At 39.3% G+C, this 18,720-nt stretch overlaps 1 protein-coding gene across 7 annotated transcripts in view; it reads right to left on the bottom strand.

The window, feature by feature from the left end:
* The window catches only part of KYNU (kynureninase), an 86,972-nt gene that overhangs the window by 5,498 nt on the left and 62,754 nt on the right, over nt 1–18,720 (bottom strand). For all 7 annotated transcript variants that reach the window (XM_083711273.1, XM_083711278.1, XM_083711276.1 and 4 more), the window contains 2 exons: nt 2,560–2,612; nt 888–973 (listed from right to left, as the gene is read on the bottom strand). In XM_083711273.1, the coding sequence (XP_083567399.1) occupies nt 888–973; nt 2,560–2,612 (139 nt within the window). The remainder of the gene's footprint in view (nt 1–887; nt 974–2,559; nt 2,613–18,720) is intronic.

Below are 18,720 nucleotides of genomic sequence, written 5' to 3'. Positions count from 1 at the left end.
CTTTAAACATACTATACTTTTGTTGCCACTGAAAGCAATGACAATCCAGACAGCACATTCCTTGCCTGGGACAATGTACTAGGATACTGTAGGGGGAGAGGGGATGGTGACATCTACTACTGGCAGCAGCAGCAAAATTATTTTATAAAGCAAGAAGAGGGGAAGGGGCACTGCTACTACTTTTCCTAGAAAATCCCAATGCACCAATCCCCCCCCTTACTTCTGTATTTTCTTCTTTCTCTTTGCCCACAGCGCCACCCTATTTTCACTGGGAAAACATCCTTAAGGGACTTTCAGCTCACCAGTAGCTGTATACGACACCTATCTGACCTCTTGATTTCTTGCCAAAAAAATAAAAATCCACATGTGAACACACAAGTGCTGCTTTAGTATAAGTGACAACTAGCTGAAGATAGGTTCATTATTAAAAAAAAAAAAAGAATTCATGGTGCTAGAACATACTTCAGCTTTGTTTTAAAATTAATGCCTGTCTCGAGCATTCCATCAAGATGCTACTTCTGCTTTCTCCTCCTCCAAGCAAGTTATGTGGTACAAAATTATTATTATTATTATTATTATTACCCTGACCATACCATATGGCTGGGTTTCTCCAGCCACTCTGGGGAAGGGAAGGAGTGGCATTTTGTTTGAAACCATGGTAGAGGCAGCAACCAGGCAAGAATTCCAGTGTTCTCTTCACTGGTATGCTACAAGCAGATGTTAAGGCTGGCAGTATATTCATAGCAGTGAGATCATCCTTTTTATATTACATTAGTCTTCAACCAGACTTTTTGTTTAACTGCTGTATAGAACGCAATGTAGGTTAATACTACACAAATTGCTTTATTTGTTTGTATTTGATCTGTCATGAAAATGTAATTGCTCACCTCTAAACTAGCATGGAGGGCGCACACCAATAAAATCGAAGGGTTTGATAGTCGAAATCCATTGATGCCAGGGCTCAGTTGCAATTCTGCAAGATGAACACATTCTATTAGATCCCTAGCTTTTGTTTGTTCCCAGAACGAAAAACCAATCACTCACAGGGCTTCCATCTTGTCAGAAAGTACTTTTGGTTTTGTTAGCCCTCATCCAGTGTACCAAGGCATACAGACATCATACATACAATGCATACAGCGTTGGTTAGGACCTGCATGCCTCCCTCCCCCCAAAAAAATTAGAGAAATATAGCTAAGCATTATCAACTTCACATATTGATGACACCAGGCTCCAAATCTCTACATAACTGCTCCCAACAGCTTCATATCGGAAGTTAAACTAGCTTTGGCAATGAAATGGTTCCCTATGGCAGAACTCCAGGGATTCATGGTATAATCACCTTATGCTCTTTGGATCCTGCCATAGGTAGGAGCAGAACCGTTGCAAAACAGAGCCTCTCAACTCTTTCCCACAGAGACAGCCTAATAAAACACCATAGTTCATTATATCAAAAGCAGCCAAAATATTGAGTGGAAGCCGCAGGGTTGCAGTCCTACCCCTCTCTCCATAAAGGTCAATGGGGCAACAGATTATGATTCAGTCCGTGAAATGGGCCTGAACCTATCCTGGGAAGGATAAAGAGAATCAGTATCTTCCAAGAGTTGCTGCAGCTGAAGCACCTTCCTCAAAAAAAAAAGTATTAGCAATCAGGTGGTAGCTGTCAAAAGCCTTTGAGTCCAACATCGGTTTTTAAGGAGTAGATGCAATACCATCTTCTTCTTCATGGCAGTATATCCTTTTCCTTCACAAAGTGAGACATTCACCACACCCTAGACCCAGCTGACCACACCCAGCTCGCCTTTATTAGGCAAAGTGAGCAAATCAAGAAGGCTGACAGCTGCAAGCACCTTGTTCACATTTTCAGGCCTCAAAAAATGAAACTGATCCCATAAAATGTGACCAGGTGGTGTGTTGGACACTTCATTTGTACCTGCCACAACCAGAACATTCAAGTTCTTGTGAAGACTAATACTTTTATAATTCAAGTGCTTAGCAAACATGTCACAGCAATCTTCAGGGGGCGCCAACATCCCATTTATCAGGAGAGATGTTAACAAACCTCTCACCACTCAGAAAAACTCTGCTGGGCAGCTACTTGAGAGTGCAGTAGAAGCGGCAAAAGAAGCTTTCTTTGCCATCCCTGTTGCCATGAAACAGGCAGAAGTTTATGCTCTAGTACATGTTAAGTCGTTGGAAATAATATATATATCTGACATGTTCTTGGCCTTCTCTATTTCTGGCCCAGGGATTTGTGGGACAAGGAATAATTGTTACTCACTATTACAAAAGCCTTTCAGCTCAGCAAATCACAACATAGCAAAATGATATAGCATCTTAAAAACATTTTAATATTGAGTCACCAGGCTGTAAAGTACAGCAACTCAAAAAATGACATAAAACTTTGCTCTGCAAAGGCCTGTTAAATCAGAAGTAGGAATGTGGCCTTCTTGGTCATTGTTTGTTCTTCTTTTTATGGTTGGGGGGAAAGAATCTGATTATACAATCTATATAAACCATAAAATAAATCCTTACATAAAACTGAATATGAAATATACATACTGTTTTCCATGAGAAACCGGGTTTTGAAGTCATGACCCCACCATCCTACCAGCCTAAAAAGAAGGTAAAGGGGTAATAGCACAGTTGGTGACACAATAAAAATATTGTTGAATGAACAATATGACCAGTGTCAACAGATACAGAAATGTACAGATGCTGATGAAGTTCTCTAGAGTCTGGCCTGGATGAGAGCTTCAGGGCCTTGAAAAGCTCAGCTCAATGAAGATACAAGCATTGCAAATTCATTTTTTCCCCTGTTCAGAATAAAATCCAAGCTGGAGGAGTATTCCTGACTAATGCTAGCCCATCTGTTGCTCCCACACACAGACACACACCACCCAAATTCCTGAAATGACAGCTCTGTGAGGTCCGGACAAGTTTCCACTGGGACCTCATCCCGCGACAGGAAGCATTTGCAACCAGAAATCATGGAGGCTCAATAATTAACAGCCGTAAATGGCAAATTTCTGTCCAGACTTCTGCTGGCTGTGCAAAGCTGTCCGAGGCAGCCAAGGGATAGGGGAGGCCTGCAAATGATGAGGCAGCACATACAAAGATGGTTGAGGGGGAAGCCCCTTCCCACAGTGAACCCTCTTGGTCCACGGAACCTCTGCAGGGGGTGGACTTTCCAACCCAACTGGAGGATTTCAAGGTTGTAGCTCGTTTCTCTCAAATGCTTTATGTACAACCAGGAGAGATCTCTCCTGACCACACAAGTTTGGGAGCAATTTCTGGCCATTTCTACAGGACAGAAGGCCCTCAGAAGGTGCAGTGAAGTGACGTGAATCAATTAATGATATCAGTACAACACAAGAGCCAGTCATGTTGTGCTGCAATGACAGACACTGTATTCCATCCAGAGAATATATTCTAAGCAACTCATGAGTTGCAGTGGTTAGTCACAATGTGTGCCAGTGACTATTAGAATAAACTGTACCAAATAACATGTTGATTTTCTAAAACTTGTGAATATTAATTTGGGGGGATAATAGATTCTTTACAATCCTCTCTAATCTATAATGGAATGTCATTATAGACAACAAAGTTGAGAAACATCACACTACTGCTTAGTATTATTATGGCCATTCAAATTTCTATTGAAACCACTAACAAAATAATAGCTTTTGGTTATGACACAACATGGAATTGTCAAAATAAATATAAAATTAATGCCTGAGAGATTTTGTTCATGATGCTTTGAATCACATATGAAAACATCAGCAACCGTTTTACAGTTTCAAGCTACATTTTATATTTTACCATAAAACACAATGTTAGTACATATTCATGTTATTGCAACATCCCAACTAATTCAATTTTGCAGGTCTTGCATCATTTTAATAGGGTTGGTACAGCAAAAAAACAAAAACTAACTCAATGATCTTGATGCTTCACAGAATGACGTTCTAAACTAAGGTCAAAAACACCAGAGCAAATTAAAACTCTCTCAGAATGTCTACATGGACAATAGTAGCCTAACCATATGACAAATAAGATTCAAATCTTAGGGGCTGACCATGCTGAGGTCACTACACAACCCTAATTTTTCCTGTGGTGGTAGCTCTCCTGAGAGGGGAAATGGGACAAAATGATGTTAATGAAGGCCTTTTAGGGTCTCTGAACAACCTTTTCATAAAATTCCAGAGACTGATTAGTAGCCTTCAAATGGGCTTCAAATCTCTCTGCTGTACAATCAGCAAAATGACCATGCAGCATGCACTGTGAAAAAAATGACATTTCTCATCTTCCACAACAAAAACACAAGGAAGGGGGAAACAGAAAGAGAGCACAATATATTGAGAGGGTGGAAATGAGAAAGTGCAAAATGCAGATGGGACAGGAAGAAAAATGGCAAGTAATAAAACCTGGGTGTTCATCAAATACACCAACAAAGCTAGCCTTTTATTCTGCTAATGCAGATTCAGGTATCAAGTCATAAAGTGTTCAATAGCAAAATGTCAACAAAAAAGATGGTGAACCAACATAAAGATTTCAGATAACTGAAAAATCTATTTTAACTCCCCAATTATTTCTGAAGGCTAATTTAGTCACTGCCTTGTGTACAAGATTTTTCAATTATCTGAAACTATGCATTATCCTTAGTGCTATGAACTACCATTTCTTTGGAATGTCAGATGACAGCAAGACAGGACAGGTGGTATTGGGCAGAGGTCATTTGCAGGGGGACAACTGAGTGCTGAGACTGCTGCCTACACCTCCTGCCTTCTTCCATGAGCAAGAAAGCTTTCCCCAGAAAGGCAATATAACAGTTGGTTTGTTCCACACATTTTCTCATTAAGAAGGCAACATGTGAATGCATTCTGTAACCCTTGTGATAACCACTCAAAAGTAGTCCATAAGCATTTTTGAGGATAGTGGATACAATAAAAATAAAATAAAGAGCAATTAAATCTCCAAAATGGAGATGTTAGGTTTCAGTGGTGAGCTTCTTGTTCTTTGTGTTCCCTGCCCCCACCCATCCTCTACCTTATCACATGAACTGTTTCTTTAGAATCCCATAGACATAGCTCAGGTTATAGTTGCACTTAATTCTCAGTTGTTCTTAGTTGTACATTTGGGGGCATTCTACCTCCCGACTAATGACCTCCATAAACATTTATGACCTGAGAAGGGGCTGCAAATTGAAACTCTAAAGGATTATTGATTCTGGAAAGGATGAGGGCAAACATAAAATTAGGGCTGACAAATTTCTGCAAAATATTAGCCTGTGATGATTTGAAATAGCTAAGGTCTTAAGACCTGACTATAATGGCTTTACAAATACATGTTTTTTAAAACAAAATATAGTAAAACTGAATGATAAGATGCTAAAGTAAAATTTATTGAGGAGCAAATATTTGGAATGCAAAATGAGTATTTATAGTCCATTAACTATTTAGAATATCCTCAGTCTCTGGACACCACAAACATGCTTAACATAAATGGCTTCTTCATTTTAGAGTTTGAATAACGATTTTGCAACAACTTATACTTGGTGGTCCCCCGGGCTTTGTGTCTTGATGTGATGCTACCCAAAAGGCAATTGATAGCTGGGGGTAGTAAATACATGGGCTGGTTCTGTGCCCATAGTCGCCTTTGACTGGACTTGACTGTCCAGGGGTCCTTTACCTTTTACCTTTACCTCTGTGCCTTAGAAGCCAACACATGCAGTGACCACTTTACTGACTGTTTGGTATCAGTGTGAAGAGGCTGTGTGTGCATGTGTTGGATTCCTTGCAAGACTTCTGATTGACTGGGATTCCAATGGCCATGGACCCCTATGTGAATACATATGGTGCCCTATATACTCTTGCAACACACTAAGAGCCTTTTAAATCTACTGTACATTATTTTAATGCTGTATTGTGTGTTTGTGTGTGTGTGTGTTTTAATTTTTGCTGGTTTCCATTTTTTGTTTGGTTTAATTGTAACTTTTTGTAAGCCGCCCTGGGAACCTGTTGAATGGACAGGAGCCAAATTAAATAAAGAAGCAAAACTAAACTGGAGTAATAGTGCACAGCTACAGCAGGTAATAATAGATGGAGTATACAGTTGTTGCCCAACTTCAAGGTGGTAATGTCATATGATTAGAAATTAAAAGCATATTTCAGCAGCGCCTGGTTTTTAACCTACACAGCAAGCTCCCGTTTTGCTAGTCAAAGGCAGCAAGACAGAAAATTTCTGGAGAGCAAGAATTATGCCCGAAAGGATCATAATTTGCCCCCATTGCTTTCAAGCATGGTTACGCTAGGGAGCAATCCCATCAGTAAAAGTTTTGTGTGTTTTTATCTAGCTCAAGATTTCCTTTCACATCTGTGTGCTTATAGTGAAGCACTGGGCATTCAAAACTTGACTTGTTTCGTTTGTAGTTGCATTAATGATGCAAGAGCGTGGGATATAATGATTGCTATGTATATGTGGTGTAGACATCAAAGGAGATCCAGTTTAAAGAACGTAAGGGTGGGGGGAATCCTTTGACCTTTGCTTCTGAATAACAGATGAGCATGCTGCTCATTTATAATTTATAACCCGGAGGATCACAAGGTTCATTTGTGTTCTAGGGAGGGAAGGATCCCATCCACACCGACTACTGATTTATATTTATTTTTTTTTAAAAAAAAAAGAATGAACAAAACTGGGCTTGTATTTATGTGGCTTGAGTTTCAGGGCAAACCTTCCTGTCCAAGGGGACAGTCTGTGCATTCCCCACACACCGTCAACAAGACAGAGAAGCAAATGAATGGCAGCAGGTGAAACACCCTATAAAAAGGGCAACTTTTCTATAGCGCTGTAGTTCATAAACATTCTCATCATGAGCTTTCTCTGCTCCATCACACTTGTCTTTTTCCTGCTCAGCTTTGAAAGAGGCACCCTCAGAATTTATGATCACCACTTATAAAAGTGCAGTCAATGCCTGCAAAGCTTACAAGGGCAGGCTTTGCAGAGCAGAAATGGGCAGAGATGGTCATGTTGCACTCTGGACTCATACACCTCCATTTGTCCCATGTTGTCTAGACATGGGTCTGAGAGGTTCTTCTTTTGCCTTGCCAGTTCCCGCGGCAAAACACGATGTTTACTGCTGAATCAGAACAAACGTCAACTGAGTCTTCTACGGATTGACGTTTGTTCCGATTCAGCAATAAACTGTGGGTTGCCCCAGGGAAAGTGGCAGGACAGAAGAAAAACCTCTTGGATCCATGCCTAAAAATCATGGGAGAAATGGAAGAAATAGCGAGACAAAGGAAGCGGAGCTGAGCTATGCTGAAGCACTGCTGCACCTGGAAATAGGCATATCTATTTTTCCTCCCCTTTCCAAGAAACATTTTGTCACTCTCCCAGAGTTTTAACCTACATCACATGGCTTTCTAAGGAACAAGCCACATGAGATTTGTAAAATACATAGCTTAAAACTGAAAAGCCAAATAAAAACAATGATATACTACTACACTGTTATACTACTTGTGTTTAAGGAAGATCTGCAGGGGTGGTGCTATAGGTTGAGGGTCTCCCCCCACCTTTCTTGCATGTCTAATTATCAATTATGTCCAATCTACATACTATACATCCTTGCAGTTCATTATTAGCAGATTTCTCTCTTAGAATGCTGTAGCTATCCTATAGTTCTATGAAAATGTTGTAAAAAAAATATCTAGAGTTAACAATAGTCAAATAATGAGACATTTTCATTAGAAGCAAAACAATTTTTTTCCTATTTAGCCTTTTGTGCAGCCCAGGAACAAAATTTAATGAGAGAAAAATAATGTTTAAAAAAACACACAACAAAAAACCCTGGTGACTGGCATAACTATCTTGACTTGGTTGTGGCATGTTAAATGCCACAATTTGGAATAATTGTTTTACCCAAGAAGTAACTGGATGTCCTTTCTGATTGCAGCTTTTATTTTCACATTCGGTAGAGAGTTTAATTTAACAGTTGTAGCAAATGCACTCTGTGCATGAAAAACGCATTGGCTCTTTGGTCAACCAAGTGCAAGGTGATTTACTGCTGATGGGGATTTGAAAACAGAGGGTGCAGATGTCCTCTTTAAAGATATATTTTTTTCATTGTTAGTCTTTTAGATTCAGTTCAACTGGGAATACACCAATCTCTGAGCATGTCCCTCCATATTACCCCTCCAGGTCAAAACAAAGGGAGATTGAGTTCACTTTTATAACAAGATACAAGTTTTCTGTGCTCAGAGTATGTGAAAGAGAAATAGCCATTATACTGGGAATCCAATCAGGGCTTGTTGAATTCATACAGAACTCCTCTGGAAGCCTCTGAGGCTTTTGTGATGAGGAAAGGTAATTTCATTCACAGAGAGCAGGCAGAGAAAAAGTATGAGGAAGCTGCAAAAAGAATTGAAGTCTAAATTACATCCTAAGAAAATATCTTACCCAAACCAACCCCTCTAAGGCTAATGAAGTTGAATTAAAACTGTTAAATCAGCTTATGATCAACTGTTACTGCAGAGTGTACATATATCACTTTTATTTAACTACATCTACAGAGAAGAAAGGGGGGCAGGAGAGAATACAGCCAGAAATACTTTGGAACTGCTATTGAGAGTATCAATCCACTGCTTTCATTCAGAAATTAAAAATCAACCTGGGAGACAATTTATTCCTACAGATTATTAATGAAGTACGCAGTAATTATTCTAAAAGTATTGGGGGAAAACCAATACCATAATAGTGAAAAATTATAAGACAATGCCTTGCTGCTTTAAAAAGCCTGTGAAAATGTGATAAAACTTTCTAGAGTGCCTCAAAAAGATTAAAGATAACACATGTGCTCTTTCAAAGATGCAACTTCTTCCTTAACATTGTTAAGTTGCTGTTGACTCTCATGATAGTTTGTAAATCACTTTGTCTTTCTTTAGCACCATGAATTAATTCACAAAGACTATGTAACTATGCAGAGTCCTTGTAATACATCAATCGAAATAAGCAATACTAAAATAAGCAATACATTTCTGAACAGAGAAAATGATATATATTTTTACTAGACATCTGCTATATTAGACAGAAATTAAAGAATATATTAACTGGGTCAAGAATTGCAAGTAGCATTTTGCATTGCCTTCTAAGCTGAATATACTGTACATCTCAGAAATCAATATAAAGCAGTGATGCAAAATTATATTCAATTAAAAATACTTTCCAGTGCTAATAATGCAATAATAATCATTTCCCCCAGTAAGGTTTAGGGATAGCCAAATAGAAAAAATTTAATGCACACGTCTTTCACTATGTTAAAAGAGCTAGAATCAAATATAGAAAAGCACCCAAGAATAAATTCTCCTTATTACAAGGTGATCTTTTCTGTTTACCTTGTGACAAGGATCATGCATATATTAAGCTTGTTTATTGTCCCACATTATACAGAATCGTACAATAATACAAGCCAATATACTTATTATGGCTTGGTTTTTGTATCAGTCACATGCTGAGTATTTAAGGTGACCCTGTTTTTGCTATACATACAACTTTGTAAATGATTACACTTCTTGTGTTGTGTAAAATAAACCGAACAAAATAGCTCTTTTCTTTTTTGAAATTTGTACTCCTTACTAGCTCCAGATGTTTGCAGAACTTTAGATTATTCTTATTCAATTCTCTTGACAGTTTTGGGCATCCTTGACAACCTCTTTCTATCAAATTCCCAAGGCAGGTAGTTGTGATCTTTGACTTCTCATGTGCATTTATTGAGAAAGAGGAGCTGAGTGTTGGGTGGATATACAGAACAGAAACTGATGAAAGGCCTACATATTCAGCACAATATGGTTTCTTAGCTTATGTTAATAGGGAATTGCCTCCAGTATAAAGATGACCTCCCTGATGACTCATAATGTGACTATAGAAACTTCTTCAGTCAGCATTCAACAACCTGATGCTTGTGTGTATTGTGAATCCTCTCTTTATGATGCAAGAGATTGTGATAATTTCCACGTTGATACAAGACTTTTTAAATCTCCCACACAGAAAAAGCCCAAACTCTTACGCCGTACACATCCCACCTAGTTTCATCTTAGCTTTGACTAGTTTCCAAAGAGGCAGATGTGGAAGTAGTGCTGCATAGTACTCTACTCTGCCTGTTCTGTGAAAGGACTTCTAGAAATCTGGATAGCTTAGCTATAGAAAAGTGCCTGAAAGGGAGAAAGGTAAAAAGATAATATAGATCAACTGTGCAACATCCTACATGCTTAGGGGTATACATGTAAGAGCAGGTAATGAAACCTCAATGGAATCCCAATGGAATCCCATAGAAGAAAATAAGCTAGGGGCATTTTTGAATGGGAAAGGCTTAAGGAACTCAATGCTCACCACTTCTACACTCAAGATTGCAGCCTCTTGAGGCTGTTTTTCATCCACAAAACTTTACATGAATGTGTGCATGACATGTAGGTGCCGCACACTTTCTTAATGTTCCCTCTAATATTTTTTTAAAAAAATGCCCTTGGATATTTGCCATTCACTAGGAGAATCCAAGAATTAAACCCTGCAGGCCTATTCTGTGTCTAGATTGGCCTAATCAATCACATCTCCCAAGACAATGTCCCATTAAACCTAATTAGCCAAAGCCTTTATTCCTAAACTGCCTCTACTCAAGGGAAGTTTTAACTTTTGGTTTTCAAATGAGCTAGAGGCACTTAAAATGCTCTCCCCTCTTTATTTGGCAGCAAAAATAGCTTATTTTTGAGTACAGTCAAGGGTACTTTAAGAAGTTAGTGTAAAATTTTGATACAGCCCATGAACATTTTAATGTTATCTTGCAACATTATATGAGAAATGGGTAGCTGCTCAGATGAGAAATTCACTTTCTTTCCTTTTGTGCAAAGTCTCAATACAAATGCCGTCTAAACCACCAGCATCTAAATAGTTAGAAACCATTTCCTTTATTAGCTTTGTAAATTACTGTCATTAGAATCCCCTTGCTCTGATTTCACATGACCCTTCTTAAGAAACAATTACAGTCTATCAGTAATAGAAGCAAATCTTTCCAAGGACATCCTCTATATTACCACTAAATTCTTTCATCTCATTCCAGTGACAACAACTTTTAGGGATATTAATCAAAGCTGACTTGGTTACACTCTTGAAATAGAAGCCTTTCAGGTCAATTCATTCATTTATTATCAGAATAAATGTGTGTGTGTGTGTGTACACAGAAGAGATTTCATTGCAAAAGTCATGACACCTCTCCTGTTTCAAATCCCACTTCAAATAAGGCATTTTCCAGAGCACGTGACAGTGATGCCCTGTAATGCTTTTGACACAGCATCATTGAAGCCATGCAGCTGTTTATTTCTCTTTCTAACCCAAGTGCAGGTTAGCCACACATAAAGGAAAAACATACTTATGAACTGTAGTCTGAAGCAGAAGAATGAAAGAATAAAGCACAAGAATGAAAGCAAATCACCTCGTTGACAGCCAAGAAGTCATCTGAATGTATTATAAGCTTTCCTTCAAACCTGGAGCTTGCTGTGCAAGGTATGTCTCTCCCTACCCACCCCACCCCCACTAAACTTTGAATAGCTGTTTATTTCTCTCATTTTTTAAAAAGAAGATTGATGCTTTTAAAACATGTTTCTTCTCGGTACAACATCCCACCAAAATATCGCAGAAAACTCTGTTTTATTTCAAGACCCTACCTGCTGGTAAGCCTGTGATAAGTTTAAGACTTCATAATAAATCCTTTCATTTTAATACTAGGCGGTGTACTGTTTTGCTTTAATCCTCTGCTGAAGCTTATCTATTATTCTCTTGCCTGCTTTACATATATTTATAACCCTTTCATCTTTTTGAATTGTACATTTTGAAAGCATTCAGCTTAGGAAAAGTTGTTCCCACCCCAGAACTCAATTGCTCAGAAAAAAAATGACTTTTGTTGTGCTGCCTGAACCACGAAGCTGCAACAGCAAACATGCTACCCCTACCCTGGCTTCAGGACGTGCCTTACTTAAGGCAAATTAATGATCATAAATATCCTGCCATGGATACCTACCATAAGCTAAAGACATTAATGATAGCATCGCATGGCAGTAAGTCAGCTGTCCCTCGCTTTGATCAGCCTACGTTTCGGAGATGCTAAAAACATAATGATGCTTGTCTTTTTACTCCACATCCAACCACCAAAATTTACACCTCTGAACTCCCATAGCCCTTGCATTTCTGGCTACTAGTCCATATACTGTATTTTTCGCCCTATAGGGCTCACCGGCCCATAGGGCGCACCTAGTTTTCGGGGGGGGGGAATCGAGGGGGGAAAATATGATTCCCACTCCCCACAGCTCTGGGAGCAGTGGACAGGGAATTCCCCCACCTCATAGAAAAGCCCGCAGAAGCCGTGACCCTTTAAAGAGCATGCGGCTCCTGCGGGCTTTTCGACTCAGCTTGTGGGGCTGGCGGTGGGGGGAAGCGCTGCTTTCCCCCACTGCCAGCCTCAAAGCCGGGTCGGGGAGCAGTGCTAAGGTGTTGCGCGCCTTCCCGCTGCCCCCTCCCCCAGCTTGTGGGGCTGGCGGTGGGGGGAAGCACTGCTTTCCCCCACCGCCAGCCTCAAAGCGCAGACTCTCCTGGCTTCAGCAAAAGCAACGCAAAGCCTCCGGAGCACAGGCTTCGGAGGCTTCACGTTGCTATCGCTGAAGCCAAGGAGCCTGCATTCACCCCATAGGATGCACACACATTTCCCCTTCATTTTTGGAGGGGAAAAAGTGTGTCCTATAGGGCGAAAAATACGGTATCGAAATACTATTTACAATTCCACTGCAGACTTCGCAGTAAGATCAACTTTCACAATGCACATAACTCACAGTTCAACACACATTTATGACATGAACAGGGACCATTCTCACATCAGCACATGGTTGCTACAGGGAAATACCTCTCAGCTGCCATAGTCTATGATGAGGTAGTCATATATACCTGCTGTCATGCATAGACAAAAGTTTGTAGATAGCATATACTTTGCTACAACAGAATGTTGTAATAGCCACCAATCTTAAATTTGGATTAGATAAATTTTTGGAGGATAAGGCTATCAATGGCTACTACTCATTATGATGACTATATACGCCTTCCAGGATAAGAGGCCTCCCAACACAAGTTGCTGGGTAGGAGGGTTGGGGAAGCTACAACAATAGCAGAGCTCTATTGCCCCCAAGTTCTGCTTTTGTGCTTCTCAGAGTCATTTACTTTGACATGATGGGAACCTGAACTAGGACTTCAATCTAATCCAGGAGGGCTCTTCTTCAAACGGGCTGAACTAGAACTTGCAAGTTTAGTTCTTTTGAATTCACCCTATAGAATGTAACACCATGAATGTCTCCCTTGTTCTCTTATAAAGGCAATGGTGTCCAAATGAGAGGTGCTGGAACTGAGTTCTGCTTGCTGTGTCCAGATCAGCAAGTATTGTTCAGATCAGCCTATTCGCTTCCAGTTGCTAGCCTTTTGTCACCTTTCCCTTTTTTGCTTTCTCTTACCCCTGACTCTATACGAGTTCTGTTCTCTCTCTCTTTACAAAGCACCTATTTCCACCATCCCTCAAGATTATTTTGAGAATCATTTAGTCCATAAAGCCTTTCCTGCATTACCATAAGCAATGGCTTTAGAGTGCTTCTTTCTACTAGTTAATACACTTCTGACCTTTCCTAACTACTCCTTTATATCCTTCAGTTCTGCTTCATCCAACTTGCTTAGAACACATGGCACTTGATGTATCCTCACTTTAGTATCTTTTCATATCTAGCACTATGTAAAAGGATAAAACATCCCCTCTTCACTTTTCTCAAATTATGCACAATTTTATATATATCCTCTCCCTATTAATTTGCATGGTCTTGAAATCATGTTCAGCAGCTTGAAGTTTCCAGGCATTTAAAATAATAATAATAATGGTATTCCTTTAGCTATCATCTCACCCTCTAAAAGAGAGGCTGGTGTTAAGAGACATTTACATTTCAAAATGTGTGGTTCAGCAATTTTAAAATTGAGACCTTCCAGACCCAATCTATACCTAGCGACATATTGCTGCTTAATCTATTTACTCTAAAACCTCTTACACGAAGCTTCTGATGTGTGGGGATTCATTAAATTTGTCATCTGAAAGTGATATTTAAGATATGAGTACCTCACCAGTATCTTTAGTGAAGATAGATGCTAATTATTCATTTGGTTCTGGCAGGGATCCTGCTTTTAATGCTTTTCACTTTCTTATTGTTTGATTATAAAAAGGGAAAGAAAGCCATTACTTACTGAGCCATTCTACGAACCACTATGAACTGACATCACTTTATAGGATTGACTTTTAGAGTCTCACCACTGGAGCAACAGGTGCCATTTCTGATATGCTGGGAGGGGTTGTTCCCTTCCTGTGATGTAATACAGCCGCACTGATTTGACTGAGGCACTCAATAGGCCCCGCTGTTTACCTGTGTACAAATTATTGTGATGTCTGTGACCAGAAAACCCACTGCATCTCATATATGCAGAAATCAGTTGCCATTACTGAGGGTTGGGACATACTCTGCCTAGTGCTATAGTAGCCAGTTTCCCTCAATTTGATAGTACGGGGCTTGAACATCTACTCTTGGTCTTATATGTATCTGTATGTTTATAGCACTATGCATAATACATAAATGCATAGGGCAAACATTTTGTGTAACAAGAATTCCTGCAATTGCAGTCATGAGTGTCTGCATGTTCATTAGATTATGTGTGTCCATAGGATTGAAGTTGTTCAAAACAGGAAATCTGTGAACAGGTGGAAGAAATGCAGTAATGGCATGAGCTTCTGTGTGAATCAGACCTAGCTGAGATAAAAAAACACCAAAACATTAATATGCTGGATATACACAACATGTTCTACTCTTATATGCTTCACATGTTGAATAGCTCAGCATTGCCATTGAAAACAAGTGCCGGGTTTAAGAATTGAAAAACGTTTGAGATGCAGGAGTTCATAATAAGAGTCCCCCACATCTCAAATAAGGTTGATCAAAGGTTCCTTTGAGCTTTCTCCAACTAGATGGGGATAATTGTTTGTAGCCAGAGACTGGGTCCTTTCAATTGTTGTTGTCAGGGACTGGGCAGAGGAGGAATGGTGGAGATCACCTCCCCATCCTGACCCTTCCAGGGAGGAGGAAAAGGAAGAGAGTATAGATTTACAACAGTGGTTTGTGAGAGGTCACAGCTCAGAGGCATATGAGGGGGAAAGTTGGGAAATAATGGGAGAGGAGGAGGAGGCGGAGGAAGCGGAGCAACAGCTGACTGACACAGTGTCATTTGAAAGCATCCCAGACCCTCCATCTCCCAGAACCCAGCGAGCCTTGAAAGTAGGAGAGCAAAGAGCTCAAAGACAGAAGGAACGTAGCAACACCTGCAGAAGTGATGAATGAGGAAGTGGGGTGGTGGAGATTCACTCAGGACAATGCCATTATCCAAGAGGCTGGGTTCTATGGCCTCTCTCTGTAAATATTGAATAACAAAGGATGGTAAGAAACTTTTTCTTGTCTTTACGCTTTCCTGGGCAACCAGCCAGGAGCAGCTGACGGTATCCTGACAGGGGCTTTTTAAATAGAAAAATAGGTGCCAGTATACTCACCATGAAGTTGTTACAGTAAGTGCCACACTTTTTAATAACAAAAAAGAGGTGCCAGTACTATGTACCCTTGGGTATCCCCCGAAAAAAAGCACTGGGTGTAGAGATGAAGAAGGGGAAGGAACAGGTTAACAATGTGTCTCCAAAAACATCATTATGGGAGTGTCAGGACTCTACACTTTTTTGAACTAGAGCTGTGTACAAATGGACTATAGAAATTACCTACCTTATTTGTAAGTAGAGAAAACAAGGGACCCATTTCACTAAATCTCTTTGGGGAGGAGAAAGAGAAATTCTCCAACAATTTATTGGAGGTGTAACTCACTATTACCAGTGACAGTAGCAAAGCATATTTTTTTCCAGCCCCAAAGGTATTGTGGCTGCTTCTGCTGCAACGAGTGGAAGCAACAGCAACTGCCTGAGTAGATGTGGCTTGCTGGGCATCACAAAAGCGGAGAAGAATATTAGGAGGCAATTCGGCAAAGCAGCCTTCAGAAAAAAATCTCAGAAATTTTATCAGAAAAATGTCTTCTGTGAAATATGGCAACAGCTCTACTTTGAGCCCCTATATCAATTATTTTCACCAAATACAATTCATTCTTTTTTCATAATTCCTCACGTAAGTAACTATTCTTTTAAATTATAGCTTTTTTGTCTTTGTTACCATATTTTAAATTGTCATGAGCTGACCCATGATAACTATTATTATTATTTAATTGAATTTATATAATACCCTATACCTGCAGGCTGATCGCCGAAGAATTGATGCTTTTGAATTATGGTGCTGGAGAAGACTCTTGAGAGTCCCATGGACTGCAAGAAGATCAAACCTATCCATTCTTAAGGAAATCAGCCCTGAGTGCTCACTGGAAGGACAGATCCTGAAGCTGAGGCTCCAATACTTTGGCCACCTCATGAGAAGAGAAGACTCCCTGGAAAAGACCCTGATGCTGGGAAAGATGGAGGGCACAAGGAGAAGGGGATGACAGAGGACGAGATGGTTGGATAGTGTTCGCAAAGCTACCAGCATGAGTTTGACCAAACTGTGGGAGGCAGTGGAAGACAGAAGTGCCTGGCGCGCTCAGGTCCATGGGGTCACGAAGAGTCGGACATGACTAAACAACAACAACAATACCTGAAGGTCTTAGGGCAGTTCACAAGATAAAATTGCAAAATAAAAACACAAAATACATAAGCAAAATATATATAAGCAGAAAGAGCCAAATAACCCCCTTAAAAACACATAAAAACCTTTAAAAACAATTCATTTTTGTAAAAAAAAAATTAAATTTAAAAACACAATTTAAAAGCAATTTAAAAGAATGTTAACAGTACTATCTGCTGGGCAGCAGCAGTTCTTTTGTAGTCTGTCTTGTGGAGAGAAGGAGGAGGCCAAAGATACAAACTGTACAAATAAAATAAATACAAATAAGCTAGAACGGTATCCTAGATTGATGCTTATGTACTCACTGGAACACTTTTCCAGCTAGAATCTAATGACTATCAAACAGTATAGTTCATATATTCCTCTCTGGAGTTCCATGTCCAAACAACTGATGGTAGCCTGTAAGAATGGTAGAGCCATCTATAGTATATTATCACATATCAATATACTTGTTACTTCTAGGAATATTTCCCAGTCTAGGAAAATTGGGTTCCCTGTGTTTTTCAATAATGTGCTGAACTGGAAGCATGGAAATTCCCATACAGATATGCTTCGCAGCCCCTAACTTATTCACTGATTTTTTTATCCTTTCAAGGATCTCAGGCTATCATACATGATTTTTCCCTCCCAGCCCATACCCCATTTTTACTTTTATAACAACAGTATCAGGGAATATGGCTAGCCCAAGATTACCAAATAAGCTTCAGGACTGAGTAGAAATTTGAACTTTGTCACTCCAGTTTCAGCTAAAGACTAGCCATTACATCAGTCCGGCTTTCACAAGATACATTAATAACATCACCATTTGCTAAGATGCAATTGTGGTTTCTAGGGCTTGAAAAATACAAGGCAAGAAGGGAATACTTGAATGTTCCAGAAATGTAAAAAAAAAAAAAAAGGTTTGTAGCTAATGGTGTTGTTTTATGCCCTGTGTTTTTGAAGAAATATAAAGTGCATATCTGATCCAAAGCAAGATAAATTACATTAGAGACCAAGATTGCATCTTAATACATCTTGTTAAGTCGTATTAAATATTAAGCTTCCTTGACAGGTGGACAAGAATAAGGACTCTTCTGTGGCTTACCCCATTGGCATTTTGTTTAAAGAAAGCTATAATTTACAGCATACATTGTAATTTAATAAATTTCAGAAAAATTACTTTCCTATAAATATCAATAAAGTGAAGAGAATATGAAAGATGAGAAGTTATAAACAAATCTATAATGGGCAGGGGAAAGGGTAGCCATAAGATTCGTCATTGGATGAAAGCAATTGATCAAATCATTTAAATGGCATCAGGAAGATCAAGTGGATAGGAATTTAATTACTTCTTTAAGAGGAGGCTAAAAGGCAAGGAAATGAAATCTTAATACCAGTTTATATGTTGGAATGACCCTGTATGGCCACTGGGTGTCATCCTTGATTCAAACGAGGAGTAAAGACCTTCCAGACACAGCATAACACCTGCAACTTCAACAGCAGTTAAATTCTACTCTATTTGATTGTATGGGATACAGCAAATTGTTCTGCATTTAAATCAGCTATAAAATGGAATACTCTGATATAGACAAATTCACTTTTGTCTCACTCCCTTATTTGGAGACCTGGAACATCCTGGTGACGTAGGAAGCAAAAAGCAGAAAAACACAAGGATGTGATTGCTCGAAATCAATACGAGGACTAATCTTAAAGTCCCAAATAAATGCTAAATACTAAGGCTAATTTTGAAGGTTTCACATTTCCCATGGTACCCAGATTTAAACTGTATTTGCTTTCCTAGATTTCCCTCCCCATTGTTTATGTTTGAGCATGGAAGGACATGAGAATTACTAGTTTATGTGACTGAAAAAAGCATGCTGTACACTGATACTACAAAATACTTGTACTACTAAGATAC

The sequence above is a fragment of the Podarcis gaigeae genome (assembly GCF_964106915.1).
Source record: "Podarcis gaigeae genome assembly, chromosome: 1".
NCBI lineage: Eukaryota > Metazoa > Chordata > Lepidosauria > Squamata > Lacertidae > Podarcis > Podarcis gaigeae.
Note: the sequence above shows the minus strand (reverse complement) of the source record. Positions and strands in the feature narration are given on the sequence as shown.